The sequence below is a fragment of the Prunus dulcis genome, chromosome 2 (genome assembly GCF_902201215.1).
Source record: "Prunus dulcis chromosome 2, ALMONDv2, whole genome shotgun sequence".
Lineage (NCBI taxonomy): Eukaryota > Viridiplantae > Streptophyta > Magnoliopsida > Rosales > Rosaceae > Prunus > Prunus dulcis.
In genome coordinates this window covers 20,033,159-20,050,738 of record NC_047651.1, presented here as the reverse complement: position 1 = coordinate 20,050,738, position 17,580 = coordinate 20,033,159, and the positions used below count along the sequence as shown (strand labels likewise).

General features: G+C 35.8%; 2 protein-coding genes across 3 annotated transcripts; both read right to left on the bottom strand.

Annotated features, from left to right (window-relative positions):
* Positions 1-879: 879 nt before the first annotated feature.
* Positions 880-3,632, bottom strand: LOC117618622 (thioredoxin-like 3-2, chloroplastic). The gene is made up of 5 exons (XM_034348276.1): positions 3,022-3,632; positions 2,608-2,682; positions 1,927-1,993; positions 1,261-1,278; positions 880-1,175 (listed from the first exon to the last, which is right to left on the bottom strand). Exons 1-5 carry the CDS (start codon positions 3,369-3,371, stop codon positions 1,071-1,073), a joined length of 615 nt encoding a protein of 204 aa, XP_034204167.1. The 5' UTR covers positions 3,372-3,632; the 3' UTR covers positions 880-1,070.
* A 1,546-nt stretch (positions 3,633-5,178) lies between these two features.
* Positions 5,179-13,416, bottom strand: LOC117618620 (amino acid transporter AVT1C-like). 2 transcript variants are annotated; one of them, XM_034348274.1, is made up of 13 exons: positions 13,176-13,416; positions 12,160-12,454; positions 11,023-11,354; positions 9,740-9,954; positions 9,428-9,451; positions 8,074-8,254; positions 7,476-7,695; positions 7,129-7,264; positions 6,525-6,544; positions 6,098-6,237; positions 5,846-5,889; positions 5,680-5,742; positions 5,179-5,486 (listed from the first exon to the last, which is right to left on the bottom strand). In XM_034348274.1, exons 2-13 carry the CDS (start codon positions 12,342-12,344, stop codon positions 5,388-5,390), a joined length of 1,659 nt encoding a protein of 552 aa, XP_034204165.1. In that variant the 5' UTR covers positions 12,345-12,454; positions 13,176-13,416; the 3' UTR covers positions 5,179-5,387. The 2 variants fall into 2 exon arrangements, with proteins under 2 accessions (XP_034204165.1, XP_034204164.1); XM_034348273.1 differs by having other exon boundaries at positions 12,160-12,378; positions 13,176-13,415.
* Positions 13,417-17,580: the final 4,164 nt, after the last annotated feature.

Genomic DNA, 17,580 nt, shown 5'->3' with positions numbered 1-17,580 from the left:
GCTACCTATTTGAAAGTATGGCCACAAACTTTGCACTGCATTTGCTGCACACGTATGGGAATTGGGATGCACTCATCTACTACTACACACTCCATTGCCCTGAAACTGCCATCATCGGCATCACATCACAGAACCCACCATGGCCAAATGCACCCACATCACAGTTCGTGAATGGATTGGGGCCCTGATGAAAACTATTCATCCTGATTAAAATACCAAGAGGTAACCATTGGCTCAAGCTATTCATTCAGAAAATCATAGGAAAAGACCGTCGGCTTAAGCTTGTCCTTGGTCATGACTTACAACGCTAGATACTCACCTATCGTTTTGTACTTGGCCATCAGCCTCATAAGTTCTGCATCACAATTGTTGAAAAAATTTGGAGGTTGAATTTAATGGAGGCAATAGTTCTGAAGATTTTCTATTGGGAGTTTAAAGTGTACGGCTCTGTAAATGACCAATGTAATTTTGAGGACAGAAAAATTCAATGCAATTATTCTAGTGGAATCTACTCTACAAATGAGTAGATGTATTCTTTGTTATTGCTTGTTTTTTCTGCATATGGCTGGCCAAGAAAAAATATACGGGTTTCTGCTCTCAACTTATGTTTTATGTTCTATACTCTTAAAGTAGGAAAAAGTGTGGCACTAGTTTTTCAAGTAAGAATCTAGCAAGTCTGCAGATCATCTTCTGTCAAAATAGCAGTCCCCTGCGATTTTCTTGCTGGTTGATTTACAACGTGATGCTGAAAGAAGGTGACAAATTTCCTCCAGATCAAATATAACATGAGCATTGTGTTTCGTAGTGCTGATGCAAAAGGAGACTATCCAAGCAAAAGCTGGGTTCCAACGCACACAACAAGGGGAAAAGTCATGGTTATGCAGCTAATAGGGGATTTGTATTTGGCTAAGCCAGGGATACCTCTTACTGAAAACAAAAGAACCAGTTTTCAATTTATTCTCTACCCTAAATCTGGTATATTTATATATTTATGAAAAAAAAAAATTTACAACTTTGATTTTTCATGTTAATGAATCTGTGAATAATATGATTGTCCATGTTACCAAACCTCACGTGTCATCCTCATTTTCAATCATGTCACGAACTTCATTAACGACTAAATATGCTTTGTGACCACCAATCACCTCAGCTTGTTTCTTGCCGTCTTTCCACAGCTGTAACATAATCATCCTGATTACTACGAAGAAGAAAATAGAAAGGGGGAGGAAAAACATCCCAAGTTCGTCAAAGAGGATTTACCTGTATAGTTGGCATCTTCTGCACAGATATGAAAGCCCACGGTGTAAATAGCACAAAAAAACACAACTGTCAGTGAACATCTTCTCACATATATGACTGAAGCAAGGCAAAAATAATACAATTGACAAGTTTAAGAATTCCCATGGTTGTATGATCACAGAAATACAGAATTTGGAAGCCCATCATGTGATGCACCGGAAAGAAAAAAAAAAGGATGGCTTTAAAATGCAGAGCACAAGATACATGGGATTATAGTAAAGACTTAATCATATAAAGATGACCTAGATAGCATTGGTGGAGCTAACAAAGTTCAAAACTCATATAGCTTTGCAAGTCACCCCCACCTCCCTCCCTCTCACTTGCACGCACAGTGCAAACAACATTAACTTCAAATGATGTCCACAACTACCAAACTAACTCAAAAGTCAAAACCACAAACTTATGAAGACTACATATCACTTCACTGATCAGTTACTAAGATTTCCATAGCTAATGACGAAAAAGCCATGTCCATATCCCGCAGAAGATTTTGGATATTTGGCTTTTACTCATTACCATGAAGCTATACACTTTACAATTGACGTTCAGCCCAAACTTACATGACCCTACTTCCATTCAAATACAAACCATACTGACATATTCTTCCAAGTGAGATGAAAAACTTACAGTGACCCCAGCACGAGCAACAAGCTTGTGAGGAACTGAATTGACATCAACAGAATAGAACCGCAATCTACATGAAATTAATTAAGATTTAGATTTATTCTCCACTGCAGAGTTACAATCCAGCAAGAACAATAACATACTATTGAATTATCTAAGCACATAGAATGCATATGTACACGTGTATGTAATTCTTTACATACATGAATGCATGACAAGTTTCACTTTGCTTTAAAATACTCATCTGTATATACAAATGAGAGATTTAATGTGTTTCAATTTGTTCTGCCTTTTTTACACATTTATTTTTCTATTATAATTTTAATGCCACTTTTGCAGACTGCGTATGGAAATCTCACCGTTATATTATCATAAGTTGAGCACCAGGAATGATGCTTCTACAAGGGCAGGGATATCAGAAGGGCAAGCATTTTAGTAGAGTTTGAAGCTTTATTCTATCATCTCCATGAATGGCTCATCAGAATTTTAGTAGAGTTTGACAATTGGCAAACTAAAAGAATGCAGATTTAAGTTGATTCAAAACCTCTTCATTAATGCACGCATAGATGGAACTCAGAAAAATTGAACTTAAATAGAGGGACATATCAATGTTCTGAAGTTTCAATGTGAAAATGATTTATAATTTATACTACTGGATAGAGGGTGAACTAGTGCCAAACTAACCTTGGATAATACTCAGCCGCCAGCTTCTCCAATTTTGGTTTCAAATATATACATTTTCTGCACCAGCTTGCCATCCTACAGAGACATTTCAATTGAAGTTTCATTTCAAAGAAGGAAAATCTACCAATTTCTTAATGCCAAATCATAAAATTTCTTAACTATAAAGAATCTTTTAACAATGGAAAAAGTGAAGTACTGCTCTGCTTGCAAAATTTAATCACAACCCAATCACAAGTTCCCAATAAAGTTTTATGCATTTCCTTTCACTTAAGCATGGAAACGCAAGTCAAAGCCTCCACCTTTTTCTCTCCCTACATTTCTCAGCAACCAAACAAACCCAAATGAAAAGAACCCACCAAACAAAAACCCAAAAACCTCAACAAATCAAAATCCCATCACAACCCAGATACGTACCAAACGACAACGACCGATTCCTCCAGCTGCTGCGCTTGGGCCATGACCCGGTCGAACTGGGTCTCGCCGGAAATCGGCACGAGCGCCACCGAGACCGGCGTATCATCGAGCTCTTGCAACGACCCTTCTTGGCTCAGAGCATTTACGGCCCTAATTGGACGCCGAATTTCATCAAATTTACGGGAAAAGACCAGAGTATTTGAAGAAGGCGGGTAGCGAGTTGGCCCTCTGAGCCTGAAGCTCAAGATTGAAATTTTCAGTTTGGGTGAAGTTGGAGGGTCACGTGACGGGTCACGTGAGGCCCTGGTTCCCAGGTGCCTGAGAGCAGGGTGGGGAGGTACCGCGGACATGCCGAACAGAAAGAGAAAGCAACTGTCGACTTGGGATTATTTAGGACCGTTGACAGAGGATTTGAGGTGACGGCGGAAGGGAGTGTTTGGCCGCACGGAAAATAGCGGCGCCTGACGGGATTAGTGGCCGGAGGGTAGCGGGACCCACATGGCCTGACCAAACCAACGGAATAAAAGACACCCGGACTGTTCGATCCCGCGGGTACGGTCAGATTTGCTGAAGTGACGTCGGACTGAAGTTCGTTAAGAACCAATGTAACAGCCGCCATTTTTTTTGTTTTTGGTTCTCTTTTTGCTTTTTGTTTTTGGTGTCTGATGGAGGCCCAAACACACACACTTAGCCCAGTTAAAGATAGCCGATTTTATTTTTTCTTTGCACAAGGCCCAAATTATTGGTTTTTATTATTATTATTAATATTTTCAATTTTAGTTTTTTTATAAATAGTATCGCTGCACGGCTATACTTTTTAACACGTGGCGTTGAATCCCTGGGAGAGTCCCTTTTGAGTTCTATAAATAGTCTAGCCGCGCGGCTATACTCCGATTTTTTTAAAAAAAATGAGTATCGCCGCACGGCTGTACTCTAAATTTTTTTACCAAACTGTTTTGGACATGTGGCGCCTAATCTCTAGGCGGGCACTCGGCGTGTCTTTTTTTTTTTTAATAGTCTTTGTTTTATAAATAGTGTAGCCGTACGGCTATACTTGGGTTTTTTTAATATATAAAATGTGTATAGCCGCACGGCTTTACTGGGGTCGCTTTTTTCAGTTTTTGTATAAATAGTATAGCCGTTCGGCTATAATTTGTTTGACTGTGGGGCCAAATCGCTGGGCGCTTTGTTTTTTTTTTGGTTTATAGTATAGCCGCACGGCTATAAATGAGTACAGCCGCGCGGCTTTACTCTGGTAGTTTATATATATATAGTTATTTTATAAATAGTATAGCCACGCGTCTATACGTTTTTTGACACGTGACGCCAAATCACTAGTCGGGTCTTTTTTTATATATAGTATAGCCCTGCGGCTTGCTTTTAAAAAAAATTTATATACAAGCAATATTAAGAACAGAAATTTGAATATAAGACTCTAGGTGCATAAGTAACTGCTCCTAACTACAAGTCTCTTACCCAAATGATAAGTTAGTATGATTTTTGGTACTCTGTACATGTGACAAAATCTAAGCCAGTGATGAATATAGGTCCTATACAAAACCAACATACATCAACGGCTGACACAATCAGCCCATATTTCATCACCCGCACACACGCAACCAACGCTAACCCTCCTCTACATAGAAATACCAACAATGAATACTACTGCCTTTTCTTTTATAAAAAATGTCAGTAAAAAAGTAATAGAATATTTATCCTTCTTGGATGAGCAACAATAGCATATGTTATGTTTAAAAAGTGTGTAACCAAAATGCAGTTCTTTGTCTGGCTTGTGACTAAGGCTCCATTTGGTTCATGAGAAAGGAAATGCTAACGGATGATTCTTCCCCTTTTGGTTCTAACGGATGATTCTTCCTGAAGTATATATGTGGCTGGCAAAAAGAATTACCTACTCTTTCTATAATGTAAATTGGTGAGTAAGAGTAAGTATATGAGAATTACTATAATGTGTATGAGAATTACTACATTATGTAAATCAAGGAAGGAACTAGTATCACTGGACCTTCTGAGCAAACAGTTGAAAAAACTTGGGATTTCTGGATATCAGTCTAGCGATGGTGATTTTTATAAAGAGAGCCTCCTCTTACTTGACAAGACCGATGCAGGGTCTTACTAACAGAAATATGGAAGCATCTAGTTAGTAATATTTTTTATTTTAAAAAAAAATGTAATATTACTGCAAATAATAATGGAAACAAGACAGGATTTATTGCATGATACAACAAATTCAAAGATGGCTCAAAATTGGAAATGAACACCAAGAGATTATATATACTCTCTAAGGATCCACAATACATTAATAATCATGTTCTCTCTCACTGTTCCAAGAAAATGTCCCAAAAACTTCAGTGAATCAAGCTCTGAACAATCTTCGAAACCGCCGAATACGTTCCAAAGGAAGACGATACAACACCTACTATAATGATTATAATACAAAGTGTTGCCTGGCAATGGCAGAAAAAAAAAAAAGAAAAGCAAAAAGAGCAGATTAAAATCTTAACGAGTTGGTTTGGAATTCACATTCTTTGATCGACATGGAAATTATATGAAAGCATTTTTCTATATAACAATGTGATTGTGTTTCTTGTTTGCCTATTTTTCTAAACCAATGTTAACAAGCGTATGAAACAGACATACCTGAAGCCGAGTTACTCGCCCTCCCAGGATACTCAGATAACAAGCACAAGGAAGTATCAAGGTCTGCAAACATTATATTTTGTTAATATAGTGTAACTTAACTCATAGATTGATATTTGAAATTTGAAAATATATTTCTTGTAATCAAATACAAAGGAAAACTTACTACAAGCATTGTGAATAAAGATCCGATGAACGACATCACCAGACCTGCGATAAGTTAAAATTGAAGTTGTAACAGTACGGTAATGGTGAATGTAGCATGCCAAGTGAGATGCTGCTGTTCCCTGTCTATCTAATGTCTGTTCTCTTTTTCTCTGTGGCACATGTGGTTACCAAGAGACAAAAGGTATAGGAAGACAGTTTCCATGGCAATGAAACGGAAATGATAAATAAAGAAAGTTCAAGGGAGACTTACCAAAGAAGGGGATGCAGAGACCAACAACCAGGGTAGAGACAACCAGTGCCGTTCTAATTAAGATCGCGTATATATGGGACTTGTTTGATGGAACCAGCTCCTCCAGACTCATTGCGACAGGAGATATAGTTAATGCATACGTGGTTCTAATTAAGGCGAAACATATCTAGTCTTTTCCGATTTTTATCTTGTGCGCGTGTGTGTGCGTTGACATTGAGCAACATAGGCACAAAAGAAACAAAAATGATTCTTCAATTTCATTATGCTTCAGAGAGTTGAGTTACTGTTTCTTTCTGATGTTTGTCGAAGGCACAAAATACCTTCTAGACTATATGAATTGTGCACGGGTGTGTGTTGTTTGTGTGATGCGTGTGTGCTGGTGTATCAGATGGCATTCATTATCTGCATAATTTGCAATAAAGGATATTTGGTAAATGGGTTGACTACCTGCAAAAGAACAAATACCCAATAATAGTATTAGCCACCGGTTCTAATTCTAAGTATAGAAGGAAAGGTTCAGAACACAGAGAAAGAACATAAAGTTAATGTTTGAGGTGCCTAAGGAAAAACAATAGGCATAAAAAGGACCTGCTGAAGAGAACTGTAGGCAGCCTAAGGCCATCCCTATATTTTTTGTTCCTTCTATAATCTATTGACTTAAGCCTAAATCAAATGGTGCTAAAAAGTTGGATAAACCATTCCTACAGGCTACATGAATGAACAAGCCAACTAGCCAACTAGCCAAATGGTAAAATCTCTCGACAGCCTAAAACCTAAAATCAAATCCCAGTTTTCTTTACCTCCAATGGACAAGGAAACAACAAATCTATATTTATCAACAACTGCATGGACCGGCTTGATAATTGCATGGTTTTCAAGAGGTGGAGGGGATAAAAAGTTGATTTTCTGGTTGACAGTTGTGCAAAACACATAAGGAAAATAGCATGATTCCCCTCTTGATAATTGTGCAAATAATAAAGTCAAAAACATCAAGAGAACATCCATAATAAAATAAAAAATCATGAGCATACCGTAGTCCACAGAGCAATCTTGGAGGCAACCAAATCGTGAGGCATGTTGAGAGTGAACTGTGACGCTGTTGATTCCCCAAACATTGTGTACCCCATGACAGCAACTCCACCATACAAAATAGTGCAAATCACAAAACTACACGGAAAAAATCAATTAAGTACATAAATGAAGTATAACAAGTTGCATTTGCTCACAAATAATTGCAGTTCCGGTAAGATGTGAAGGGAATTTTGAAATTTCACACAAAAAGGTAGACAGCAGTACGAGTGTGAAAAAACTAAAGCTGGATTCTGATGAAATTAATTATTAAATTAAATGGAAATATAGTTGAGCATCTTTAGTTTACCATGTTAAGAGGATTGCAGGGTATTGGTTTGGTTTTGCCAATGAAGTATAAATATTTGGGAAAACAGCATGTCCTGAGTAGCAGTAGCCATAGAGACCCATTGCAACAGGGAGAGTTGAAAGGTTCAGTGGTGTTCCTTTGTTCTCAAAGCCAACTCCATCAACTAGACCAACCCAAAACAAGCAAAGGACAACCACGATCGATGCAATAACTCCACCAGCTGGAAGTAAAACAAGTAAAATGTAAGAATTTTTCAAGAGAATAGCATGCATTTGGTTAACAGTCTTACTGCAGTCCAAGAGAATACAGAAGGTTCAAGAGAGAAAAAAGACTGGGAAAGAAAATTCACTATCTAAACATGATTGTCAGCCACCAAAGCTTCAACTATTTTTTGCCACAAATAGGACTTCAATTTCGAATAACAGACTCTTTTTCTTGGTTCATAGACAACAAACTTGAACCTTTGACACTACCAGTATGGCCAACTAGTCTAGATATTCCTATTCATAATCAAAATATTGCTTGACAAAGCAAATTCATTTCACAGAATGTTTAGATGTATAGAATACATGGATTATATTCAAATTGCCAAACTCACCTGAGATGTAGCTAAGAACACTGAGGTCTCGAAGCCATACAGTAGGAAGAACAGCAAGGGTGGTCAAAATCGCAAATAAAATGCGAGAATCTAGCATGTATCCGCCCAAACTTAGGTGCGCATTTGGAAATAGCGAAGACAAGTTATCACTCTCCAAAATTATATATTCTATGCAGCAAGCCTGCAAATAGAGGAAAACTTAAAATAGGTGATTTATGTGCTTTAAAATTATTAAGCAAAAATACTCAAAATGTCAAGGTTCAAGATCAACATGATCTAAGCTATAAGTTTTTCTAACTATAAAACGAAACGCTGTTGCAGGTGTATGGCAATTGCAACAAAAATTATGGGATGTTCTTCCTGTCAGGTCTCCTAATTTGAGAACATGCAATTCCATGCTGCATAAGTCTTCTGGCAAAGGCTGTGATATTAATGGCTCTAACAGAGGTGCATGATCAATCCTTACAAATGCAAGCATTTAAATGATGAGTATTACTGATGCATTGCCTCAGAGCAGCATGACAATGTTGATGATGGATATATGATACAAAACAACCCCTTCGTTTGGATAAGTGCGTCATTGGTTAAACAACCATTTAAGCTTGGTTCTAACAAAAGAAAATCCATAATTTTGTCCAGCAACAGCCAGTTTGGTCATTATCTGCATACCAAATTCTAAATGGCAAAGTCTAAAGTTCCCTAAAAAGCGAAGAACCTCCTTCAGATATGGATTTCAAGGCAACCTTGAGTGCAATTTAAATTAGATGCTGCACTCAAGAGATCAGAAAAATACATCAGTGTGTCTCATGTGATGTCCTAACGGTCATTCATACTGAAAATGATTAATGTTGGCATGATTTAAGGAACTCCAATCATCTCATGCATTGAAAAATGCTCATTATCCTAAAGAGAAGCAGAAAAAAGTTTAAAGAAAATCCCAACAGAACCCATCAAGCTTTTTCTTTTCAGGAACATTGGAAGAAAAATAATTTTCAAGGAAACTGGGATTTTTAGATCAAATGAGAACTGAACAATCAGCCAACCAGGTACAGCTTGTTGTATTCAAATGGGAAATTGTGGTAAATGAGCACCAAGACAAGAACCACATGGTCACTTCACTGTTATGTGCTAGTCAAGAACAAGTGACCAATAAGATCCAAAAATGCGGACCCAAGTTATAGGCTCAACTCAATCAATCAGATCCAGATGTGGGACCCGAGAATATGAGGGTGGGCCCCACTGGAGCCCGACTTCCTGTTTTTCCACCCATCCATGTGTTCCATTTCAAACCATAGATATAGGTGAAGCACAAATAAAGTAAAATACTCACTCAGTGAAGCCAGCTGGTACTTACATATAATTCCACGTACAGTATTATCTGCACCCACAAAAAAACAAATCACTACAACGACAGAAATAGCAGCCATTCACCTGAACTCTCGAATAGACGTTTTAACTTTATTTGTTGTTAAAACGACAGAAATAGCAACATTGATGAAATTTTATACAACCACATCTCAAACATGACAAATGAAGATGGGATTCATTTATACATGTGAATCTCGTCTCTATCAAAGATGTGATTCATAATGTGGTACGAATAGTATGACTGTATACAAACTACCTAAGGAGAATTTTAAGTAATATATAAATGTGGTAAGCTTACCGAGATGGCGATTCGTCCTCCCGTACCAAATGCAGCTTGGCCAATGTCCGGGTAAGTTTCAAGGCCAGGCTGACTATCCAAGCAGCGACGCAGGAGCAAACCAGTGTAGAAGGAAAGCACTGCAAATATAAGCAAAATCGAGAGCCCAAGCCATCCTCCTTCTTTGATAGCATATGGTGTGGAAAGGATTCCAACCCCACAAAGAACATTGATTCCTGAATCACAGGAAATGGTGAGTGGACAATGATCAAGCTCGGAATTATGTTACAAACAATATAATATGTTCATAGTCAAAGTTAAAAAAAGGATCCAAATTGTAAATCTGCATTGAAAGCTACACAAGCCAAGCCAAACAAGTTAATTGGTACCAATACAATTTTAGTACTTATTTAGTAGATCTTTTCATGTGCACCATGTGCAATCTGGGGTGAGCCACCTCATCAACTCATGTGAAATAAACTGAGTCTTGCTTGTTCGAAAGCTCATAAATGAAGATAACAATAGGGTAAGGACAAATCAATGTGGTGATCTACAGACAAATTCTAAAATATTCAAAGATATGAAGAAATAACTAAAACATGGTCAGATTTTGAAATACTAAATTAAGATGCATCTGCAAACATGTCATGTATATGCATGTTAGCATCAGAACAAGCTCAAAATTGCAGTGTAGAAAGAGAATTTTGGTGGTAAGTGGAGAATGTTTTGAACAGACAGCTTCTACTTTATCTTGAGACATGTGAAGGGCAACAAACTGATTTTAATTGAAAGGATAGAACCATCATACTGGACTACGTGGTCCCTGCAACTTTTTTGCTGACACATGGTGAAGCTCTAACTGTCTGTAGGTGCAGGATTTGGGTTTCCTTTGCTTGGAATAATTTCATTGGATTTGCATTTAGAACACATAAAAAGTATCATCTCATTATGTATTGGACATCCTAGGGCACAATAACTATTTATCAATATGTATGAAATTACTAGGCAGATCAGAATCCAAATGTAGTTAACTCAGCTAATCATGACTATGGATGTTCATTTCATAGACATAAGCACACTCTTTGGAGTGCTTAACACCAGAAATTACTTGAATTTGATGTATTGTTAAAGACATTTAATTGATGACAGAGATATAATTTCTAGACTTAAACAGTGCTACATAGCACAATCCTTTCAGGCATAATCTGCAGATGAGGGTGAATGGATATGCATGAACAAATATGTGTGTACAAAACATAAATGACAGGAAAAAATTAAATAGCATGTGCTTTGCCCATACTTACCGTTAATCACAGCTTGTGTGAATGAGCTGTGGCGAGAAATAGGATGATGTTCATGAGAAACCCTGGATGGTTTATCATCTTTTCTAATAGAAGACCTCCTTGAATGAATAGGAGGAAGGAGAGAATGAGAACTACGTCTCTGTTGCTGCTGTTGTTGCTGCTCATCCGCAACTATCGGTACCGAGGGTTTCGTCAAGAAAGGTAATGTTTCGGGAGTGTGCCTTCTTGTCAGTGATGAGGAAAGAAATGAACTTCCTAATCTTGACAATGAAGGAGTGCCCAGAAACCCAATACCAGGGGATGGTACACTACTATACAGATCAATGGATTGCCTGAAACAGTTAATGACAAACAGTAAGTATTAATTTAGAACTAAAATTGAAAAAAATACATCACCAGAATAACATAACAAATCAGTCAGTTTTTTATCAGTTATTTCATTCATTTACTGATCAATGTAAACTTCTCTAGAGACATTTAATGGAGCCGAAAAAGACAACTAAAAAGATCAAAGAGCAAGTCATTGTAGCAAAAGTACAAGCCTAAAGCCACCCTATACTTCTGTGGAGACCTTTGATAGAGCCATTAGCCATATCAATCACTCCCTTTTTCCAGCGAGTTAAAAAGAAGGATTCAAAGAGCAACAAAGCAAATTTACTTCTTCATCCTACATTACCACCTAATAATCCCAAATTTAAGTTCTATTATTTTGGCCTAAACAATCCAAAATGTTAAAGCAGCCAAATATTGACGTTGACCAAACTGAAATTTTGGCCGACTTTACTTCAATATTGGAACGGATTTCTTTTACTTTGTATAGAGTTTCTAGGAGATTATTTTAGTTGACTGTAAATCACCACTGCAATATAGTAACATGTTTTGAGTTATATTCTCAGTAAGTAAGATTTTATCACCAAATCCAACAAATTTTACCATGCATTTTCTCCAGCAGAAACCATGTTGTCACTACTCTCCCACAAAATTTTACATATCAAAGTAGTAAATTTTCCTTTACTACATATTTCTGCGGTAAAAATCCTAACTGGACAAGAAAGAATCATGGAAAATCATACAACGAGCTGAGAATTTCAAGCAGCCTAACAGAGAGAGAGAGAGAGAGAGAGAGAGAGAGAGAACCTGTAACTTTGAGGCCATTGGGTGTTGTAAGAACTGGGAATATTCTGCTGCTGATTTTCAGTATAAGATTCAGAAGAATCAGAGTCGTTTCCTCCATCTTCTATGCTTTTGTTGAATTCCTTTTCCTCATCTTCTTCATCTTCACTCTCAATGTAAAAACTGCGATCCGAGACTGAGTTATTCATCTTCTTCTTCAAATCTTCCTCTGCCAATAACCTTCTGCAGAAACTCCCAAAACACCAAGAAACCAATGAAAATCTTGATCAGGCTAAAGGGTTTCCAAATTGCAATTGGCCTACTTGGGAAAACAGTGAAAAAATATGAATCGGATGAGAACAAAGTTAGGCTTGGGACACATTTTTCTTTTTTGTTTGATACTAAGAAGGTAGAGATAATGGTTTCTTTGTTTGGGATTAACAGAACGTCTGAATGTAGTCAAAAAATAAAAAAATTATATTGCCAGCTAAATAAGCTTAATGACATGACAGTAACAGCTAGCAAAAATGCAAATCATAACAAAGAAGACCAAAAAAAATAATAAAACATGAAAATTGCATACCATAGAGAGAAAACTAAAACTCGTTTAGTAAAAGAACACACTCAGATTGGTAGAGACATAATGGTACACGGATTTAGCAGAAATTCTAGCTGGCTGAAGTTTGAAGTTTTCAAAAGGACCCTGCATGTTACATGCTACACTCTGTTTGGTTTCCGAGAAAATAAAGGAAAAGACAAAGCTGACTTAAGGTCTGAAACCACTGATTGATGCATTATCCTAAACAAAACAATAAACCCAATTCAGCTAAGCCCGGATTCTGTAATAAAAATTTAAGAAAAACAAAGAACTAGCAAAGCGGATATCAGGATATGTGATCGGAAATTTTCTTTTGTTTTTCCTCGGTTTTCTCGGAAACCAGAAAGAAAAATTAACTAAGGAGATCTCTAAAGGCGAGAAGTGTCATGCTATAACAGGAGCTTCAGAGCAACAAAAAAAACTAAAGTAAAGAAAAGTAAACCTTTTTTGTTCTTTGGATTCTTGCTTTTGTTTCCCGCGAATCGAAAAGGAGATTTGATTTTTTCTAGGATTCAAGAATCTGTTGAAACCCGAGAGTGGTACTATGGTAGGCAGAAAATTTGAAAAAGACTCCGGCTTTTTCAGAAAAGCACCGGAAAGAACGAGAAACAGAGGCAAAGGAAAACAGAGCGAGAGAAGATATTGCTGTACGTTTATCGTCTACACAACCAATATATATATATGGAGAGAGAGAGAGAGAGAGAGAGAGAGAGAGAGAGAGAGAGAGATACGTCTGTCTCTCTCAGTCAGTATGGTATGGTTGTGGTTCTGTGAACGTGAACTTGCCAGTGTTTTGCTTTTTTTTTTTTTTTTTTTTTTACATTTATTTTAGTTTGTAGAACTCCCTGGTTCGTGTCAGCTTCTATAATTGATTGCCTTTTTGAATTCAAGTGGTTCTGGGTTTCTTTCTTCTTAAAAAAAATTTATTTGCGTGATTTTAGCTAATTATTTGAGTGGTTTTTAGCTAATTATTTGAGGGATTTCAGGTAATTATAAGTCGGTTAATAAGTGACCAAAGGGAAGCTGGTAATCTACTCCTGCGCTGGTGTTGTTGGAGTGCCTTTGGGATTGCTTGGCAGTGTAAAAGCGTTTTCAAATGACAGAATATATTTTCTTTTTAAGATTTAAAATAAATAAGTGAAGCGTACATTTGAGTTATAATTGCACTTTTTTCTAAGAAGGCTGTTTTTTTTTTTTTTTTTTTTTTTTTTTGAGGGGGGGAAACCAGGAAAAACATTATGGGACACAAGGGTGGACCCAGGAAATTTTAGGGGGGTGGATTAATAGTTTTTAATGTGAGATCCATTATATTTTCTTTTTTAAAAAAAAAAAACAGGTTTACATGATTAATTGGCTATAGGATATAGGTTTTTTTTTATATGCAAAGAAAATGAATGTTAGTAACTATTCTTTAATTAACAATTTTTAAATGTTATAGGTGTACACATAAACGTAGGGAGTGCAGTCATATAGATCTACAATTGCGCAATCATAAGCTACAAGTATTCAACAAAACCAAGAGACAACTAGGCTATATAAAAGCAGAGATCAAATAATGAATAGATTAAATCAGAAAATGACAAGTCATCAATAAAATCCTAGCAAATTGCATAAGAAAAAAATCCCCAAAATTTAAAACCCAAACTCTAAATCATAAAAAGCTAACAATAACAATTGAAATTGAAAATTAAACAAAAGTAAGAGAGAAACTTACTAATATTAAAGAACCCATTGGATATAGGTTGATACAATTTTAAAGAGGAGGGGACCTACTACTTCTAAGCTATCAAGTTCAAATATAAAGTTATAGCTAACATGGATGGGTAATAGAAAAACATGATGTTTGATGTGTGTGGGTACCTCTAGAGATGAAATCTTACAGTTGTAATGGGCTAATTTCAACAAAGAGGAGTAAATTATTTTTAATTAACTTGGATATGGTTGGTTGTTGCATTTGATGAAGATTTTTAAATTTGTTCTTTAATACAAGCGATAGTCTAAATTACTGGAGATGGGGATTTTTACATACACACTACCACAGTATCATTAGAGTTTGAATATAAAACCATTAATCTATAAGTCAATGTCATTTTTCAATGTGTTAGATCTTGTTGGCATTTAAACCATTTCTCAGAAGGCATTTACTTCTAATTGAATAGGTAGGAGCATATGGATTTTTAAGTTTACAAAAATGCTTCATAAACCTCATTGGGAAAATAAACTTCCTAACCAATCAGGCTGAAGGGGGGCTGGGAGAGGACTGATAAATTCAAAATCTGTCTGCCGAGTTCTGTTTTTTTATTATAAAAAAAATTAGAAATTAGAAAAATATGTTCTACGTGTTTTCTTAAAAGAAATGATGTTCCTAAATAGTTTTTATTTAAGTAATCAGAATGAGATTGAGGATTACAAACAGAATAGACCAGACAAGATCTGCCCTTTAAGATGGTGACAAAAATCCATGTTGTAATTTTATGGATATATTACAACTTGGTTGTCTAGTTGCATAGGCAGCCTATTCATGACAGTTACGTCACCCACAATTATGTGCCATGAGTCTCCCTTAACCTAATTACATTACAACATAAATTTATTTTTGTACAAAAACAAAAAATCCCGATCATAAAAAAATGAAAGAAAAAAAAAGAACATTTTTCATGAAAAGTAAAATCAGCAACGGTGATGCTTTGGCAAATGTTGGACATAAGTATGCTCGGCCGCATATATATTTGGTTTACTAATTTTTTAATCTTGTTTATAAAATTAAGTTTGATGTACGTCTTTAGGAATTTTAATTTTCGTCTTTGAAAAAAAAAAGGGACATGACGAAGAAAGAATGAAGACAATTTGCTTGGTAATATCATATCGTATTAACATGGTATGGATAAGATCTGTCTGTCCATGATAAATTTTAATGACCAAATTCATGAAATATCTCAATCATGCATTATTGGATTTTTTTTCATTCTATTATGAAAGTTAAATTTCCAGATATAATATTATAAGAAAGTTGACCAAGCCAGTTGGGTACATCGGTGTCCATTGATAGCGATTTTGGAGGGTTGGTTTTTTATTTTTTCACCATATTTTCTAGTTTGTTTAATGTCACTAATGAATAGTAATAATTCAAATAAATCAATTGATAATGAATTCTCATTGTTTGTTGAGCATTGCTAATATATTAATGACTAAATTTAGGTGAAAGGCTCACTAGTATAGTGTTTTGGAGTTCGAGTCCTAACATCCGTATAGTGCGCTTGAGTTTAGTATATTATCGTCCTCTCAATAGAGAATGTCCTTAAAAAAAAAAAAAAAAAAAAATCTAGAACCATATAGAAATATCTGAATTTAGTTGTTAGCTAATACAAAGTTTTTCATTTTCTTGCTAGAAATGCGCTTGTGTCTTTCGATTTTCATATGTGAATTAAGGACGATGTTATACGGCTGTCTAATATATCATATTTCTTAATGCTAAAATAAATTATATTTAGCCCAAAAAAAAAGCCACATGTTAGTCGTGTTGGGTGCCAATTATCCATATTTCTTTATGTGTTGTCCCTATCTGTGGTCAATTAAATAAGATTATGATTATAATATAGATGTTTTCTGAGACTCAACTTCGATTTTGGTTGGATTGAGTAAGCTGGAGATTAGCTCGAATTCCTTCCGATCATGAGTTAGATATACATCGAGTCCGTTCAAGTTAGCAAAATATCTCTATATATTTTTTTCCCCTTTAAAGACGAAGGAATAAAACATCTCACTCGACACATAATTATTTAGTCTAATGACACTCAATTTATTTCATTGAAAGAAATTTTAAGTTCAAATATCTCGCAGCATCTGTATATATCAATCTCCCTCTACCTGCTTCCCCTCAATATAATGCAACTGGCAGATGGTTAGCATGGTTATCAAACCACGTCACGATGCACGATCTTGACAGGCTCTATCATATATATATAAAATATAATATAAAACTCCAAATTGCATATGCAGCTATTTTGTTTGTACAACATAAACCCATCAAAGACCATGCATTATTTACATTTAACTGTCCCATCCCATCCCAACAACCATTTATTTTATTCGAGTTTTTCAAACCATAGAATATGGTCTCTTGGTTTTGTCTATTTCTCTTGATTACCAATTCTGGAATTTGGGTTAGCTGTGAAGAGATCTGACTGGTTTATTGATCCAAGGCCAGCCAAAATAATCAAGAAAAACCTGTTTTTGGGAACAAAAATTTCTCCATGCGATGTTCCCAATTCCCACCCAAGTTTTTGAATTTAATGTGGATGCAATCTAAAAACAGGATAGGAAAGTTCATGCAGCAGAAATCTTGGTCTTGCTGATTTGTGTATGCCAAGAATATACCGTACCATGTTGCCAACAACCCAATGAGTCAGTGTTGTAATTAATATGGCCTGGTAGGGATTTTATAATTTTCCCTATATGTATATGTATTTTTTAATTTTCAAGGGAGGGAGAATCGAATTTAGAATATATTCTAACACTGTATTTATGAATATTTTAGTTCCTTCTAAATTTTGTTGATTTTATAAGATTGAGAAGTTCGGATTATTTTCTCACCCGACATGGTGCAAACAAGTGATACATATTATTCTTAAATAATACAAACATCCATGAATATTGTTTGACTCCTTGGCTCTATCAAACTTACTTACAAATCACAATTTAACGCATATATATAAATAACTCATTAAAAATATTAAAAAATTAATAATAATTATTATTATGCACTCGTCAAACTGTGATTTAAAAATAAAAGGCAAAGTATTAGACAAAAATTACTGTATATGGGCTTTAGAATGTGCACAAATGAG